Source organism: Helicoverpa zea, chromosome 19 (genome assembly GCF_022581195.2).
Source record: "Helicoverpa zea isolate HzStark_Cry1AcR chromosome 19, ilHelZeax1.1, whole genome shotgun sequence".
NCBI classification, from domain to species: Eukaryota; Metazoa; Arthropoda; class Insecta; order Lepidoptera; family Noctuidae; genus Helicoverpa; species Helicoverpa zea.
In genome coordinates this window covers 4,798,444-4,815,537 of record NC_061470.1, presented here as the reverse complement: position 1 = coordinate 4,815,537, position 17,094 = coordinate 4,798,444, and the positions used below count along the sequence as shown (strand labels likewise).

General features: G+C 39.4%; 1 protein-coding gene across 3 annotated transcripts in view; it reads right to left on the bottom strand.

Moving 5' to 3' along the window:
- LOC124639256 (leucine-zipper-like transcriptional regulator 1) overlaps positions 1-17,094 on the bottom strand; it is a 40,848-nt gene that overhangs the window by 8,297 nt on the left and 15,457 nt on the right. For all 3 annotated transcript variants that reach the window (XM_047176510.1, XM_047176512.1, XM_047176511.1), the window contains 4 exons: positions 11,354-11,524; positions 10,355-10,496; positions 9,619-9,782; positions 8,537-8,709 (listed from right to left, as the gene is read on the bottom strand). In XM_047176510.1, the coding sequence (XP_047032466.1) occupies positions 8,537-8,709; positions 9,619-9,782; positions 10,355-10,496; positions 11,354-11,524 (650 nt within the window). The remainder of the gene's footprint in view (positions 1-8,536; positions 8,710-9,618; positions 9,783-10,354; positions 10,497-11,353; positions 11,525-17,094) is intronic.

Genomic DNA, 17,094 nt, shown 5'->3' with positions numbered 1-17,094 from the left:
ATCGTAGCATCTCTTTATTTCCTTGTTAGTAGTTTTGTAGAGCTTTTTCAATTTTTCTTTGTCGTTTTTGTTTAATTTCGGTTTGTTTTGTAATTCGTTTCGTTCTTTCATAAGTTCTAGTGCTTCGTCGGAAAGTATTCTATTGGTTTTGTTTGTTTTTATGTTTTTAATGCTGTTCAATATAGAGTGCTCAATCTTATGGCAGTATTCGTTTGCATTATAGGAAGTGTTTGTCGATATAAGTTCAGGTATGTATTTTTTTAGATTTACGAGGTAAATATCTTGCTCTTTCGGTGTTTTCAGTGTGATTGACGGGTTGGAAAAGTTGCGTCTATTTCTTTTATTTACGTTTAAGTTTAATGTAGCTCGCAACATTCTGTGGTCTGAACCGAAAGGGACCGATGACAGAACCTCATATTTGGAAACAAGTTTTGGTTTTGTTATCATGATATAATCGATTTCATTTTTTGTGTTTTTGTCTGGAGATATCCATGTCCATCTCCTGTGCTTCTTCAAATTGAACATAGTGTTTGCTATTTTCAAATTGTTTTCATACGCATACTGAATCAGTCTCTCTCCACGAATGCTTCTGGCTCCATGTCCGTATTGTCCAGTCACTAAATGATCGTGACGATTCGGTTTCCCTATTTGAGCGTTGAAGTCGCCCATGGAGATAATGTATTCGGTCGAGATAGAGTCATGAGCTTTAGCAAGGTCTTCATAAAATGCATCGATTTCCTCCTGCGATGAGCTTTCAGTAGGCGCATGCGCTTGTATAAAGGCAAAAAGTGTCTTTTCCAGAATAATTTCCAGTATACACACTCGATCTGATATTCCGATAAAGGCTTTAATGTTTGCTTTGTACTTTTTCTTAACCAGAAAGCCTACACCCAGTTGGCCTTTGGTTAAGCCGATGTAGTACATAACGTAGTTATTGTCTTCAATAATATTTTCTCCGAGTCGGCGGATCTCGCACAGGCCCAGTATATCGTGATTGATGTTTTTTATTGCTTCTTTTAGTTCTATCAATTTAGTTGCGGACGAGAGCGATCGAACATTGAATGTGCATATGTTGTAATTGATTTTATTTTTTTCTATCCTTGGAGGGTTTTGGTCGCATACTCCCGCGGTGACCAGCCGTATTGGGAGTTTGGAAGTGGGTAGAGGGTCCGGCTGTAGTTGCTATACTATGTTGCTATGTGATGTTGGCTCCGAATAGTTATTACCGGTGTCTGCCTGAGTGAGAACTAGTTTTGGTTTTTGTATTATATAATCTTTCATGTTAGATACTTTGTTTTTCTTCGATGGTTGTCTAGCGGCGGCATTAACGGGTTGGTTCTTGTGGTTAACCTCTGGTGATTCCGATAGGTTTCTCTTGTTTAGTTGCTTGCTCGAAGAGTTGTTATCCCTTTGTAGAACTATCAGTTTATCGTATTTGATGAAGGCAGTATTGCCAGCTTCCTTTTCTTTCTGCAGTTGGGCTTGTAGTTCTCTGCGCTTTTTCAGGACGTCTATGGGGTAATCCTCCTTTATATAGTATTGTGTGTTTTGTAGGGTTTTTAGGTTTTTTTGGATCTTGATTTTGAGACCCATAGTGGTAAACGTTATAACTATCGGCCTGGGTTTATCGCCTTTCTTTCCTACTCTTCTGACAGCTTCGATGTTGTTATTGTCGCATGAGGCTTTAAAATACGTGTTTATTATTTCTATAATTGTGTTCAATAATTCTTCATAAGATTTTTCTTTGTCTTCAACTCCAAACAATACTAGATTTTTGCGTCTGATATGCCGTTCCAAGATACTTAATCTTATATTCTGTTCCTCTAATTTTGTTTCTAAAAATTCGTTCTTTAATTCTAAACTTTTAAATTTTTCGTTAATATTGCTGTTGATTGTGTTCTTTATATCTTCCTTCATGTCTACCATGTCTTGTTTGTGTTGTTTTAGGTCTTGTTGCATGTTCACCAACATACTTTTAATTTCTTCCATACTGTCGCTGATAGATCAACTTGCGTTTATGTAGTGTATATTTTTTAAATATTGTTTTACTCGCCCTCTAGGGTTGAGTTTTTTTTTTTTTTTTTTTTTTTTTTTTACACTACAAATATTTATTTTCTCGGTTTTGATATTTAACTTTGTAATATGTTCACATTACTACTGGATAAATAGTCCCAAAAATAGAAACCCAACGTCGATTTCGAACGCGGGGCACCCGGTGCATTCGACCTGGCAGGCAGGTTTTTTACCGTATGCGCCACCGAGACACTTGAACTACGATGCGAATTTGTTGATCACTATGTTCGTGTTCACAAAATGTCAAATGAAAAGACGGTGGCAGTAAAAATAAAAATTGTGATTTCTTCACTAAGTTTTAAAATAGTGTTTTGTCCAATATTTCGGTATCCTTTACATTTATACACTATACACTATTGTTTTTTTATGTTCTTAAATGTTTTTGTCACCAACAAATCACTACAACCGTGCACAAGAACTGGTTTCTCTCAAGGAAAAATTGTCAACAAAGAAAGTCACTTTTAGGCAGTTCACAGTGAGCATTTTGTTTAGATAACATTTTCACACACGCATAATACTGTTCACAACACTCAGAATAAAGATTGGTGAAGATACAGTTCGTTAATATTTTGTTAAGATTTTTTTAGACGGGAGCCCAATGTTTGCTGACGGCGAACGCCATCTACCCTCCTAAGCCTGATATAAATAAAGCAAATAAAACAACATAATTTATCCGAAATTCTGATGTCAAAAGTTGGCAACCGACCGGGCGACCCAGTCCTAAAGTCTGTTTTCTATTCTATTTTTATTTATGGCAATCCGTGTCCATGTCAATGTCTACGATTCTGCGAATGACAAGTGATATGAGAAGCAAATAGTGCTTAAGGTTTTTTAATCTCGTAGACTAAATTAACACTTGCAAGTGTCAAATTTACAAATAATGTTGCCAGCTGTTGTGCTTGTACCTACGATACCGAGTTGTTGAATCGTAACTTTTTATTTATGACTAGCTTCTGCCAGCGACTTCGTCCGCGTTATATTTGGACTTTGTGCAAAGAGAGGAAACAATAAACACCAGCCTATCCAATTATCTAAATCTTTGAGTACCTACTACTACTACTTCACCTAAAAAGAAATAAAATGTAAATTATTTATAATTTGTAACAAAAGAAAGTTAAAAATTAAATGATTAAATAAAAAAATACCCCCAACCTAAAAAAAGTACGCAATTATTATGACAAAAGGTTAAAAACGCTTAACCCTATAAAAAGCAAAGCATTATGCGTAAGTACGGTCCTACCTTTAATTTTACAGGAACAACCACTGACCTCTATATTTAATATAGAGGTCAGTGGGAACAACACTGGACGCCATTTTGTTTACCTTATTCGTCCTTCAATCTCTGAAATGTTCGAATGCGTCCGTTGTGTCTTGAACCAATTTCAAGTGCTATTTGTTATATTTTCGTTGAGTTTTGTGGTTTTGTTACATTAATAAACGTTTGTTACGTTACGTTTAATTTCGCCTTCAAAAATCATTTACCCAAACCGAAAAATAAATGATCATGAACGCTTACAAATATGTTTATTCTGAAAATAAAACCGAATCACCAACCGAGGCTTGTGTTTAAGTGAACCCGGACGCCGGGTTTTCGGGCATAAGGGTCCCGTTCCGATACAATTGCGCTGTTGGACTCGAATACCGGGTTGTTATGTAATTATGCAAAATATTTTTGGGCATGTGGATAGGAATTGCATAGGTGAGCTGGGCAGCGAAAGTGTTAAAAAAATGACGAAATAGTACCTAAACATATCCAGGGGCCCGATTCTCCTAAGTTAATAATGTCAAAATCGAATAGAAATCGAATCGCAATATGATCGCAATAGCAGTTTTAACCATATCGGGCATTCTGCTACCAATAAAAGACCAATCGTATTCGATTGACATTTCATTGGTGTGCGATTGGTCTGCTATTTTGGTGATTTTGGTCTATACGGCAGTTTGCTGTACAATCATTTTGCAATCGTAAATCATTTGCAGACAAAATGATTAATGATGAATGACAGAAAAGGATAAAAACGTTTATTTCAAAGAAAAAATAGCGGAATGCCACATACACTTCAATCGTAATCGAGTCGGGATTGGATCTCAGTCGAATCGAGTCGAACGTGAATCGTATGACGCTTAAGTAAAATTAGGAGAATCGGGGCCCTGAGCTTCAATTTACAAAGTGCTGAAGGAGTACAAAGAAAATGAAAGTTTTAACTCTCTGAAAATACCTGGCCTTAAAATGGATTTCAAAAACAAATTGGACAATTTCACTTTTTCGGCTACACATCTAAAAGTCCACCAATTCTTTTATAGAAACGAATCATCATCCTTGAACAAGGTAGGTAATGCTAATTCTGTTTATTTAATTTTAGCAGGTATTGTAATGATGCTTACCAACTGTTTTTATGTTCGTACTTACCTACACAATTATTTAATTTTTAGGTTCTTCAAGTCGTAAATGATGACCCAGAACTTCGGTCATTTTCAAGAACTACCCTCCCCACTCAGAGTCATTTAATGGTTACTTAAGCCATTCCTTAGTGAAGGATTTGTATGACATTCTGTCACTAAGGAGTGACTAAGTAATCATTAAATGTCTCTGAGTGGGGAGGTACATTACATAAATTTTTTAAACACCTTTGATTTAAGTTAGTGACCAGAAAACGCTGCAGTGTATTAATTGACAGAGAAGACATAACTTTCCGGCGACATCGTTATTTGCAAAAAAAATTAAAACGGTATCGTAGAGAAAGTCGTCGAGATATATTATCAAGATGAAACGTGGTTTAGGTAATGAAGGTTGGTACTAACATTAGGATTTAATTGTACTTGTTTCTCGAGACTGTTATTTTTATTATACTAGTAGGTATTTATGTTTTTTACTAGCTTCCGCCCGCGACTTCGTCCGCGTTAACTTGCGACGGTTATAGTGAGCTAACCTTAAAAGATAGACATATGCTGTCGCGGACTTTTTTTTAGAACTTTTAATGGGGAACAATTCTGCCATACATAATTCTTGCGAAACTTTAACCGTTTACGCAGAGCACGCAGTGTAAGCTCTCTCAATAGGAAAATATCCCCCATTTTGAAACATTCTTCATTAGTGCTCCGCTCCTTATGGTCTTACCGTGATAATATATAGCCTATAGCCTTCCTCGATAAATTGGCTATCTGACATTGAAAGAATTTTTCGAATCGGACCAGTAGTTCCTGAGATTAGCGCGTTCAAGCAAACAAACAAACAAACTCTTCAGCTTTATAATATTAGTATAGATTATTTTGTTCACACACATACTAATTCATTTTAGGTCATACTGAGAATAAGGACTGTGAACCAGTGTGAAATCATCACCTCAGGAATTCTTAGAAGGATTAACCACTGGGTTAAAAGGGCCTTCAGGCAAGGGGAGACGACTTGTAGTGTCCCATGTTGGAAGCGAAGAGGGTTCCGTGGATAATGGTGTATTAATATACGAAGCGAAAAAGGGGCTAGATGATTACCACAAGGAGAGGATCTGATATATACGAAAACTGGTTAAAAATATTTTTTGAAATTAAAAGAAAACGCGGTACTTGTTATAGATAATGCTCCATATCACACCAGGAAACTGGAATCGTTACCTACTTCTAGTTGGCGAAAAGGGCAAATCCAAGATGGGGTAAAATAAAAAAAAATTGCATAATATGATGAGACAATGTTAAAGCCCGAATTAAGTGAAATTGTCCAAAAGCACAAATAAGCCTATGAAAGGTATGTCAACGATATGGCTGCTGAACGGGGTGTCACTATTTTCCGACTGCCCCGCTGCTGTATTACTGTGAGCTAATTTTATTTTTATTTATTTAAAGCAGGCAACAAAGGCCCATAGAAAATACTAAATACAAATATTATAACATTAAATCATATACTAATACATATTTTAAACCCGATTGAGTTGGTCTGGGCTCAAGTGAAGGGGCATGTCGGTAAAAATTATAAAAATATCAAAATGAATGAAATACGAAACTTTTTTGAAGAAGGGCTTCGTCAAGTGACCCCGCAGCGGTGGAAAGACTGTGTAGACCATGTAATTAAAATTGAAGATGAAATGTGTCATCTGGGCCATTTAACCGACGACATTACTGATAGTTTTATCATAGAAGTAGGTGGCGATTCTGATGATTCAGAATAATCCTCAGACATGGAGTCATTATCTGAATCAGATTAAAGCGAATGCCAGTAATTAAGTTATGTAATTGAAAATATATGTTTTACATGATTAATGTTGTATTACGTTTTAAATAAGTACCTACACATTAGGATAACTTATTGTAAAAAAACGATATTTGATTTTATTCATGCTAAGTTTCGGTTGTGCCACATTACTATTTAAGAATTGCAATAAACTGACAACACTCGTAATGTCAGTTTAGTCTACAAGATTAAAAAAACAGACTAGACACTGTTCCAGTTGATAAATTCTTCGAGGGACACCCTGTATGTTGATTAGCACTAAGCTGAAATTCAGCATAGACAGTTTTTTCATGTAATACACATACCTCAGCTGCATATTACCACACTGGAATCTCCGGTCGGGTCGGATTGCCGTCCCATCGGGCTATGAGAGTGAAGGAATAGTGAGTGCACCTGTGTCCAAGCAAATGCTTGTGCACTATAATATGTCCTGCGCAGCTGGCTAATCTCCTTATATGAGAACAGCCGCCGTAGATAATAGGCTAGGCAGATGACTTACCTTTCTCAGATGACTTACTCTTCTATTCTGTAGGTGAGCACCATGTTGGAGGCCTCGGGTGTGGCTTCGGGTAACGTGATGCAGAGCTGCGGAGGAGACTTGGAACTTCCCAATAAACTCCAATTTTGGGGGAAAATGCATACCATTTTTGACTAACCTCATTTTTTGAGTTAGTCGGGGTCTGTCACACTGGAAGACGGTGCTTACCTTTTTCAGTAGGATCGATTCTGTCGGTGTATACGTAGTTGAGTACCATGTTGAACGTAACGTGATGCACAGTTGCGAAGACTTGGAACTTCCCAATAAACTCCAATTTTGAGAGAAAATCAATATAATTTTCGAGCGAATTTTTGATAAGGTTTAGGATTTAGTTTACCCTCAAAAAAATTGCGATTTTGTATCCCTTTTTATCCTTTACCTTTTGTATTCCTATTAGGGTGCGTCCACATCTGGAGAATGTGCCGCGAATGCGCAGCTCGCGAGCCGTTTGCGACCTGCCCGCGAGCTGCGCGCGTGCAGTCACTGCAATAGTTCGGTGCGCCTCTTTAGCGCAACTCACGCAAGGCTCGTATAGAGCGCGCGAGCGGCGCGCGATCTGCGCGCACTCAGTTCTCGCCCTTACAGTTCCGTTTATTATTTAATAAAGAGCGCGTCGCGCGCCGCCTGCGCGCTGATCGCGTACGGCGCTTAGGTCGCGCGCGAACTGCGCGCGGGCGGCGCAGAAGCGGCGCACGAACAAAAATGCACGCGCGCAGCTCGCGGGCAGGTCGCAAACGGCTCGCGAGCTGCACATTCGCGGCACATTCGCCAGATGTGGACGCACCCTTACATTTTCAAGGTCTGTCACACTGGAAGATGGTGCTTACCTTTCTCAGTGGGATCGATCCTGCCGGTGTATGTAAATGAGCACCATATTGAATGCCTCGGGCGTGGCTTAGGGTACCGTGATGCTCAGTTGCGGAGGAAACTCGGAACTTCCCAATTAAATCCAATTTTAGGAGAAAATTCATATAATTTTTGAGTTAGTCCCCCTATGAGATATTTTGTTACCCTCAAAAAATTTGAAATTTGGTATCCCTTTTGTATCCTTTACCTTATGTATTCCTATTACCTTTTCAGTAGGGTCTGTCACACTTAGGGCTGCCATCCGTCCGGGTTTCCCCGGATTTGTCCGCGTTTGGAGGCCGTCCGGGGGCCGTCCGGGCGGGGTTTCAAGAAGTGTTCGGGGAAAACCCGGACACTTTTCATGTAAGGAAGCACCTCATTGAATTTAAGTATATGTTAATAGTAAATGGATTACAAATTAGGTATTATTTTGTTTAAAAAAAATCGTACTCGTTCGGGGAAAAAATGCGATTTACGCCAAATGTCCGGGTTTTTTTAATGTTTGTCCGGGTTTGGCGAAATTCGAGATGGCAGCCCTAGTCACACTGGAAGATGGTGCTTACCTTTCTCAGTGGGATCGATCCTGTCGGTGTATATATGTATAGTTGAGCACCATGTTGAATGCCTCGGGCGAGGCTTCGGGTAACGTGATGCAGAGCTGCGGAGGAGACTTGGAACGTCCCAATAAACTCCAATTTTGGGAGAAAATTCATATAATTTTTGAGTTAGTCCCCCTATGAGATATTTTGTTAACCTCAAAAAATTGCAATTTGGTATCCCTTTTGTATCCTTTACCTTATGGTATTCCTATAACCTTTTCAATGGGGTCTGTCACACTGGAAGATGGTGCTTACCTTTCTCAGTGGGATCGATCCTATCGGTGTATATATAGTTGAGCACCATGTTGAAGGCCTCGGGCGTGGCTTCCGGTAGCGTGATGCAGAGCTGCGGAGGAGACTTGTAGGATATCTCGGTGGCTTCCTCTTCGCCTGACGCTATGCGCTTCGTCAGTTCGTCTCGAGCTTCCCTGGGTACATATACATATATTATATATTTGGTTTAAAATTAAGTCATTGGTATTTTTTATATCAACACTATAGCATTATAATTAAGTATACCACTTGAACAGATACAGATTTAAGCGACACTATTATGTAATTTCTCATCTTATACCATCAATACCTCGCCTCAAATGCTGAATACGTATTTACAATAATGGCACAGTATTCGAATCAGAAACTTTCATGTCGAGTAAGAGGAATTAAAAGTGAGCCTATTGTCACCGATTGAATTAAATCTAAGCTATACTGAAAAATTCCACTAAAAATAATTCAATGATACATACACCAAATCCAATACTCTAAAAGTGAGTATAGACTACAAAATTTTCTGGAGCATTTCTGTGTAATGTGACATTCTAACGAATGGTACAATACAGGCAAAAGCTCAGTTTCCAAAGCATGTTTAGTTGGTAAAAGGATGATACACTAAAACATATCGTAGAGCAGCTCGTTGTTCTGTTACAAGTAAATGTTGTAGTCTATACATACCTTAAGTGAGTTTGAGGTTCTGGATTTGGTTTACAAGAATCCTTCAGAATTTGGGAATACACCAAAAAATATATAAAAAACCGACCAAGTGCGAGTCGGACTCGCGCACGAAGGTTACGGGTACGGGAAGGGTACGGGAAGTACCGATTTATAAAACGGACAAAAAAATCCCGTTTGTTGTATGGGAGCCCCCAAAAATATTGATTAAATTCTCGTTTTCATTTTATAATACATCATCTGTGAACAATTTTGCTCTGTAACTATTACGGTTCATGAGATACAGCCTGGTGACAGACGGACGGACGAACAGAGGAGCTAAAACAACAGGGTCCCGATTTACCCTTTGGGTACGGAACCCTAAAAACCCAGCAAAAACTTCAACTTACTTGATCTTAGCCCTCAGGAACTGTGACCGGGCCGCTAGGATGGCCTGGTGTGCCAGGATGGGCGTCTTCTCGGGCCCCACCAGGATCTGTATGTCGCAGAACTGGTGGGACTTCAGGATGCGCCCGAAGTCATCGTGTAGCGTGCAGCGGGGGTAGTTCGATAGCTACGGACGGTGAACAGATACATGAAGCTTGAGTACCTATGTATGGCTACTTACAAAACATGGAACTTGATTCTGAATTATTATTATTATGTATGTCTCTACCAGACCACGGGGCTATAGGGTCCCGGATATTTTTTTTACGATTATCCTTGTCTACACTATAGAAATGTACCCAACGAGAATTCCCGGTTCTGTGCTAAACTGTTGCTAACTATGGAAGAAAACTACTTGGGCTATTGTGATGGGATGCTAATGGACTAGGAATGGGGAAACTACGGGAACTATTATTATATTATTGCGCTTTGGTAGGTCTTGTCAAAAAGGCGGTCATTACGGGAATCAATTTGTAGGTGTGTCCTTTCGATGTTGAAGAATTCAAATGGGGGATCAAAAGTGTGACGTCGCTGTTTAGTTTAGTTTATAAGAAGAGAGTGGACAATAATTTAAGAAACGTATTTATTCTTGAAACTTACTCCAGGTAAATAGCAAGACCTACTGTACCGGGGAGTACAGTTAAACAATTTGTTTTTAAGAAGAAGTCAGGCACAAAAAATACAAATACTGTAACTTACTTGAAATCTAAAGAGTTCTCCACTGCGCACGTTATTATCCACAGTTCCTCCGAAGATATAGAGAGCATCGCCCACCACCGCGCCCGCGTGGAACAGTCGACCTGATGGTATCTGAGAGTCGGTGGGCGGCTGTACCACCGACCTGACAGGAGAAACAACAATACTGTCATATAGGCCAATATCATCATCATTTCTACAGCCTTCTCCCACCTATGTTGGAGTAGTCTTCCAGTCTAACCGGATTCAGCTGAGTACCAGTGCTTTACAAGAAGCGACTGCCTATCTGACCTCCTCAACCCGCAGTTACCCGGGCAACCCGATACCTCTTGGTAAGACTGGTGTCAGACTTACTGGCTTCTGACTACCCGTAACGACTGCCAAAGATGTTCAATGATGGCAGAAATGGTTCATATATGGCAGTATCATTAATTATTTATTATTATTATCAACAGTTTCTGCGAAGATATAGAGTGCATCGCCCACCACCGCGCCTGCGTGGAACAGTCGACCTGATGGTATCTGAGAGTCTGTTGGTTGCTGTACCACTGACCTGATAAGAGAACAAACAAATAATGGCATCCAAGGCCAATTCCGACCACAGCTGTTCTCGTATAAGGAGATCAGCCAGCTGCGCAGGACATATTATAGAGCACAAGCATTTGCGTAGGCACAAGTGCCATCGAGGTCACGGGTTTGATTCCCGGATCGGGCCGAAATAGCTTTGTGAGATTTAGAAATTTTCACGAAGCAGTCCGGAACCTGGAATTTGGTGATTGATACACCCGTGTATCGGAGAGCACATAAATGTCGGTCCTGCGCCTGATCTCACTCCGGTCGTGTCGGATTGCCGTCCCATCGGGCTATGAGAGTGAAGGAATAGTGAGTGCACCTGTGTCTGCGCAAATGCTTGTGCACTATAATATGTCCTGCGCAGCTGGCTAATCTCCTTATATGAGAACAGCCGCCGAGGACATCATCATCAGTAAGTGTCGCACTCACCATATCTGCGTATCCAGGTCATAGCAGTGCAGATCGTTGGGCAGCGTGTTGTCGGCAGCGCCGCCGAACACGTAGAGCTGCGCGCGGTGCGCCACCATGACGTGCCCGTAGCGCCGCGCCGGCGCGCCGCCCGCCGCCCGCAGCAGGTGCTCCGTGCACACGCGGCTCCAGCTGCATCACCGAACAGACTGGCTTTAGATATTTACCCCTTTTTTATGGCAAATCATCAGCGAAGAAGAGTGATGAAGCAAAGCGAATCATCATCATACAGCAAAGTCCACATTGAATTCATATCCGTCTTACTTATCCCACAGAACAAATATGTACCTACATGCACGGCGCCGAATGCAGAAAACCCACCTACTTTTAGATAAATATTGGCAATACATAACATACATTATATGACTCAAACTCAATTTTTTTATTTCAAATAAGCCTATGAAAGCTCTTTCGAAACGTCAAAGTTAAGTGCACGGTTCCAAAGAGTTGGTCTCATGGAGAAGAACCGGCAAGAAACTCCTAAAACTATTTCTTTTAAGCCAAATACTTACAGTAACTACTAAGCTCTTGCAATTTTAAAACGGCGTAAAAATAACAAAAAAAAAAATCGTGCTCGCTCCGCCCACGCATTCAGAAACTGCACATGGGTACCTCTATTTTTAACCGACTTCCCAAAAAGGAGGAGGTTCTCAATTCGGCGGGTATGTTGTTTTTTTTTTCTATGTATGTACATCGATTACGCCGAGGTTTATAGACGGATTTACGTGATTATTTTTTTGTTCGACGCGGAATAGCTGCCAGTTGGTCCCATAGTCATCAGGTTAGGATCTGATGATGGAAACCCTGAAAAATCGATGGCAACCTTCGAAAGTTGTAGGCATACATAGGGTAAAAACTTGACACTCAGGTGTATGCCTCAAAGCACTATTCAATAATGAAGGTTTGAAGCTGACCTGATGATGGAGACCAGAGAGGGTCGAGGGAACTCGACAACTGAATATGTAAACTACCTCGTGTTTGGGCTTATATTATTTGTATTGACGAGACCTTTACAACAGTGAAGGTTTGGAGCTGACCTGATGATGAAGACCAGAGAAGGTCGAGGGAACTCATCAACTGAATATGTAAAATACCTCGTATTTGGGCTTAAATTATTTGTATTGATGAGAACTTTCCACTTATACGGATAGTGACAGCTATTCGTATCACTGAAAAGCTGTAAATAAAAAAAAAAAATACAAAAAAATTAAACCGACGAACGTCGGTCGACAATTAAACGTCGGTGGCAAAATTAACTGAGGAACATCCATAAGACACCGACTTCTAGGCCGATTCACCAAAAATTATATTAGTTTTTTTAGTGTTTTGGGAAGTCGGTTTAATTTTTTTGTAAAAAAGTTTTTTGCATTTGCTTACTTACTAAAGGTAACGCTGTCACGTTTAGCGTGTGGACGGTTTAGATTTTAAATTAAACCCCACATTGTGAACATAAAAATTTATTTCCAAGGTCGCGATTCGAATGCCCGTCAGCAAAATTAATTTTGTTATATGGAGGTAAAGCGCGCTAGCACTGTCCTGGCTTCACGTGGAGAGATGTCCGGTGATGACGCTCAGCCGAGGAGGCGCTTCAGGGTGGACGACCCGCAGATGGTGATGCAGTATGGTAGAGGGTAATCGGTGCACGGTGCCTCTCGGTGCCTGTCGACGTTCGGCCAACGGATCAGCCGTGGCCCGGAGTTTAAGCCGAACTTTAAACCCGAACTTTGGACCCTGGAATTTACATCCATTCAAATAAATGTCCATTTCTGATTGTCCTCCTCTGACTGTGTTTGCCGCGGAAGCAGGAAGCAGAAGCTCAGTGCGCTTAAGGCGAATGTGTGCAAATTCACAGTCAGAATCGGAGTTTACAGAGAACAGCTGAAATGTAATTTTTATATAAAATGTATAAAACATATAAAAAATAAGATGCAGGGATAAGCAAATGAAAAGAATAACCCTGACTGCTTATGATGATGAAAAAGGCTACAAATGATGCGACAATGTGCAAAGCAAGAAAAGATGAAATCTGCAAGTCATTTGCCAACGGTCACCCAATAGGTGGGTGGTAGCAATTACACGAATTGTTCAACACTTACCCAATACGGGGAGATGCACTGATTCTACAATATAGAGAATAAGTTAAACGAAATTTGAAAAATATGTTTTCAAAATTATAAAATAAAACCGTTAAGGTTAAACTAGTCGCGGGCTCGAACTCACTCAGGGGCGTGGCCAAAAAGCGCGCTGTCTCATCTGACATCGTGTGCGACAGAGATAGCCCCAGTGATGAGCAGTTAGACGCTAGTCTATTTGCACAATGCGTTTCGTGCAAACAAACACGCATACAAACACCGTTACGAATCAAAACGACATTAGACACACATACGTACATGCTGCTGTGTACTGCTCGCTACCGAAAAGTCAGCAAGCGCTTACTAACTCGTACTAAAATAATAGATACTGTTATCATTTTATACTAGCCGTTTTCCCGCAGTTTCACCCGCGTCCCGTGGGAGCTACTGCCCGCACCGGGATAAAATATAGCCTATGTTACTCGCAGATAATATAGCTTTCTAATGGTGAAAGAATATTTAAAATCGTTCCAGTAGTTTTTGAGTTTATCCATTACAACCAAACAAACAAAGTTTTCCTCTTTATAATATTAGTATAGATTTCATAGAAGTTGCTTATTTTATGAGGTACCGACTAGTGATGCTCGCATGGATTTCAGTAATTGTCCCAAGGCGTAGGTACCTAATAACATTTTTTATGATAACACAATGTAAAATCAGTTTGACTGGCCTGTTGGTCTAGTACTTAGTGATCTTGACTGCTATGCCGTAGGTCGTGGGTTCGATTCCCACCCAGGACAAATGTTGTATGGGTGTTATTTATCTATAATATGTATTACATGTATTTAGAAATCAATTCTATTGATTTTATTGAACATTTTGATTTTTTTAAGCAGTAACACAGTTATTTTCGTGTCGAAAAGCGTTTCTCATTTTTTTTAGTTGACATTATACATACGAAGAACGAAGAGAGCAGTAGAGACGTGTAACTCGATCACAATTTTTGTAACGAATATGAAAGATAAAACAATAAAATAGGCAAAGCGGCTTTTACCAAAGAACGGAACAGAAACATATAAAAATAATACTTTATTCCTTTAGAAATAAGGTTGCTTTCTTCTGTTTGTTTACATTCTCAAAAACGCCGACCGCGGTGTTTGCGGCAAATGCGACAAAGGCGGCTTAGATCAAAGTGATATCAAATACTAAGTCCAAAGTTCAGTGCCAAGTCAAACAGATAAAGAAGGTAGTATCGAAATCCAGAGTTTTAGCCGGGGGTCAGTGTAATGTTTACGTACGATAAGCGCTAGGAGAATAGTCTACATACGATACGAAAGACGTGGGCCGCAGCAGCAGACTGAGCCCAAAACAATACAAACAAATAGTTGCACTAAAATTTGCACAGTTGCACGACAAAATATCGTGCAAAACGTAAAAATTGTGGAAATAAGCATGTGTGTATAAGCGTCTTTCTCCGCTCCGCCCCGCGCTTCTGCCGGGGGGAATGCTATTGAGTGAAATGCACGACAATTCATCGCAAAACGAGTACGTAAAAAAAGACGAAGAGTGCTTCAGAAAAAAGCGTTTTCTGAAAAAACTACTGTATAAATCAATTTGAAATAAATTTTATAGAACTCTTTCTTCTTCTTCTGTCGGAGCGGACTTCGTTTTGGAGATTTTTCATTTTTTATGGGACTTTTTAACACTCAAAGTTGCGTTAAAATTGTCTAGAAAAACGGAACTTTGTTGGCTCATAACTTTTTACTGGGATTTTTTTATTTTTTTTTAAATCCGTACAGACAAACTTAATAACAATATAAAACGATATCAAGTTTAATTTTGAATGTATTATGTCACAATGTAGAGTAAAAGCACCCCGAACTTTGTATGGGAAAAATATCGACTAGTGTAACCTTAAGACCACGATTAACGTCACGCACTAAGGACTGGCAAAAGTGAGTGCTTGTAAGGAGCGCGTGAACGTGTGTCTTCCGTGATGATATTTTAAAAATGGTCGAGTCGCTAAAGCAGCTAACCAACCTCACGGTACACGCCCGTGAATGAGTAGCGAACGAATCCGATTTGCATTGGTACAGCAGTCCAGGTAAAAGAATCGAAACCATATCACAATGACGTGAAGTCCAATTTGGTTTAAGACCGCACCGCGGATTTTTTGATTTTAGATAGCTCCGCCCACTACACTTCCGCGTCTATCGCGTCGCGCAAGCTATACTCTTCACTCAATGTGTAAAATTTGAATTTCGCGCCAATCGCACACGCCGAGGTCAGCGCGGGGTCAGGAGAACCGAACAGGGAAGATAGGGAGCCGCAACTTACCTAAGTTTTTTATTTTTTGATCGGATTTTTTTTTTGTTGTACTTACAAAAAATATTTGTAATGAAAACTTTTTATGAAGAGTAATATGATAATTTGGACGCGTATGGTTGTGTGTATGTATGTGTGGTGTGTCGTGTATGTGTGTTTGTATATCCAGAACGGATGAATCGATATGTATTTAGGTTTTTTTGTTTGAAATGAAATTAATCGGGAGTGTTCCTAGCTTTATTTGGTGAATATCGGCCCAAGATGGCCGCCGCCACAAAATGGCGAATAACATATTTTTTTTACAATTCCTTCAGTATGGATATCAAATGAAAGGGCTTGATTAGTATGTAGAATCATGTATAATATTATTTAAAGTCCAAGATAGCCACTGCCAGAAAAATGCTGAATTGCATTGTTTTTTTATAGCTCTCTCAATATGGGTATCAAATGAAAGCGTTTGACCAGTGTTAAATAATTTATACTAATGTTATAAAGAGGGAAGATTTGATTGTTTGTTTCTGTGGATTGTATAAGCTCTGAAACTGCTTAACTGATTTGATTTGCTTTCACAATTAGAGATTTACACTATCCCCAGTGAATGTAGGCCATATTTTATCCGGGCACAGGAAGAAGTTCCCCGGGAATGCGGCTAAAATCGCGTTAAACAGCTAGTAAAAATTAAGTGGTTAAGGAATAAAAGCGTCGCAGATCTTGTGTGTTATGTATGCTATAAATGTATGTAGTGAAGCTGTAAGGTATCAAAGAAGTAATGAAGCTAAGTAATTCATTTTTAAACATATTTATTAAAACTGAAATATAAATAATAATATAATGTAAAAAAAAAAGAATTTATAGTATAACACGGTCTCCATAGATTTTTTGTTCTCAGAGTGCTTATAGTAAGTTCAACTCAGTCTTGCGCGCGGTTATGTGTGGGTAACCCTTGTACATATACAGTGACTTTGTGTGCGTGACAAGAGGTACAGTCGGGTACAAATACAGTTATTTAGGGGTTACGGCTGTTTAAGGAAAAACAGTTATTACGTAATTTAATGTTTATTTATCTGTGTAAATATCTATTGAAATTATTAAGTTAGTTTTTGATTTGTTTAATACCCAATAAAAATATTTATTTATTTATAATGATTCTGAATCGCTACTTGAAAAATCAAGTCCACACTTTTATTTATTGTCCTCGTACCCCGAGCTAGAAAATATGTAAGGAGTATTTAATTCATCTAAGATATTTCACCTCATTTATTTCTTAGATACTGTCAATGTCAATTTGAAAAAACTTATGAGAAA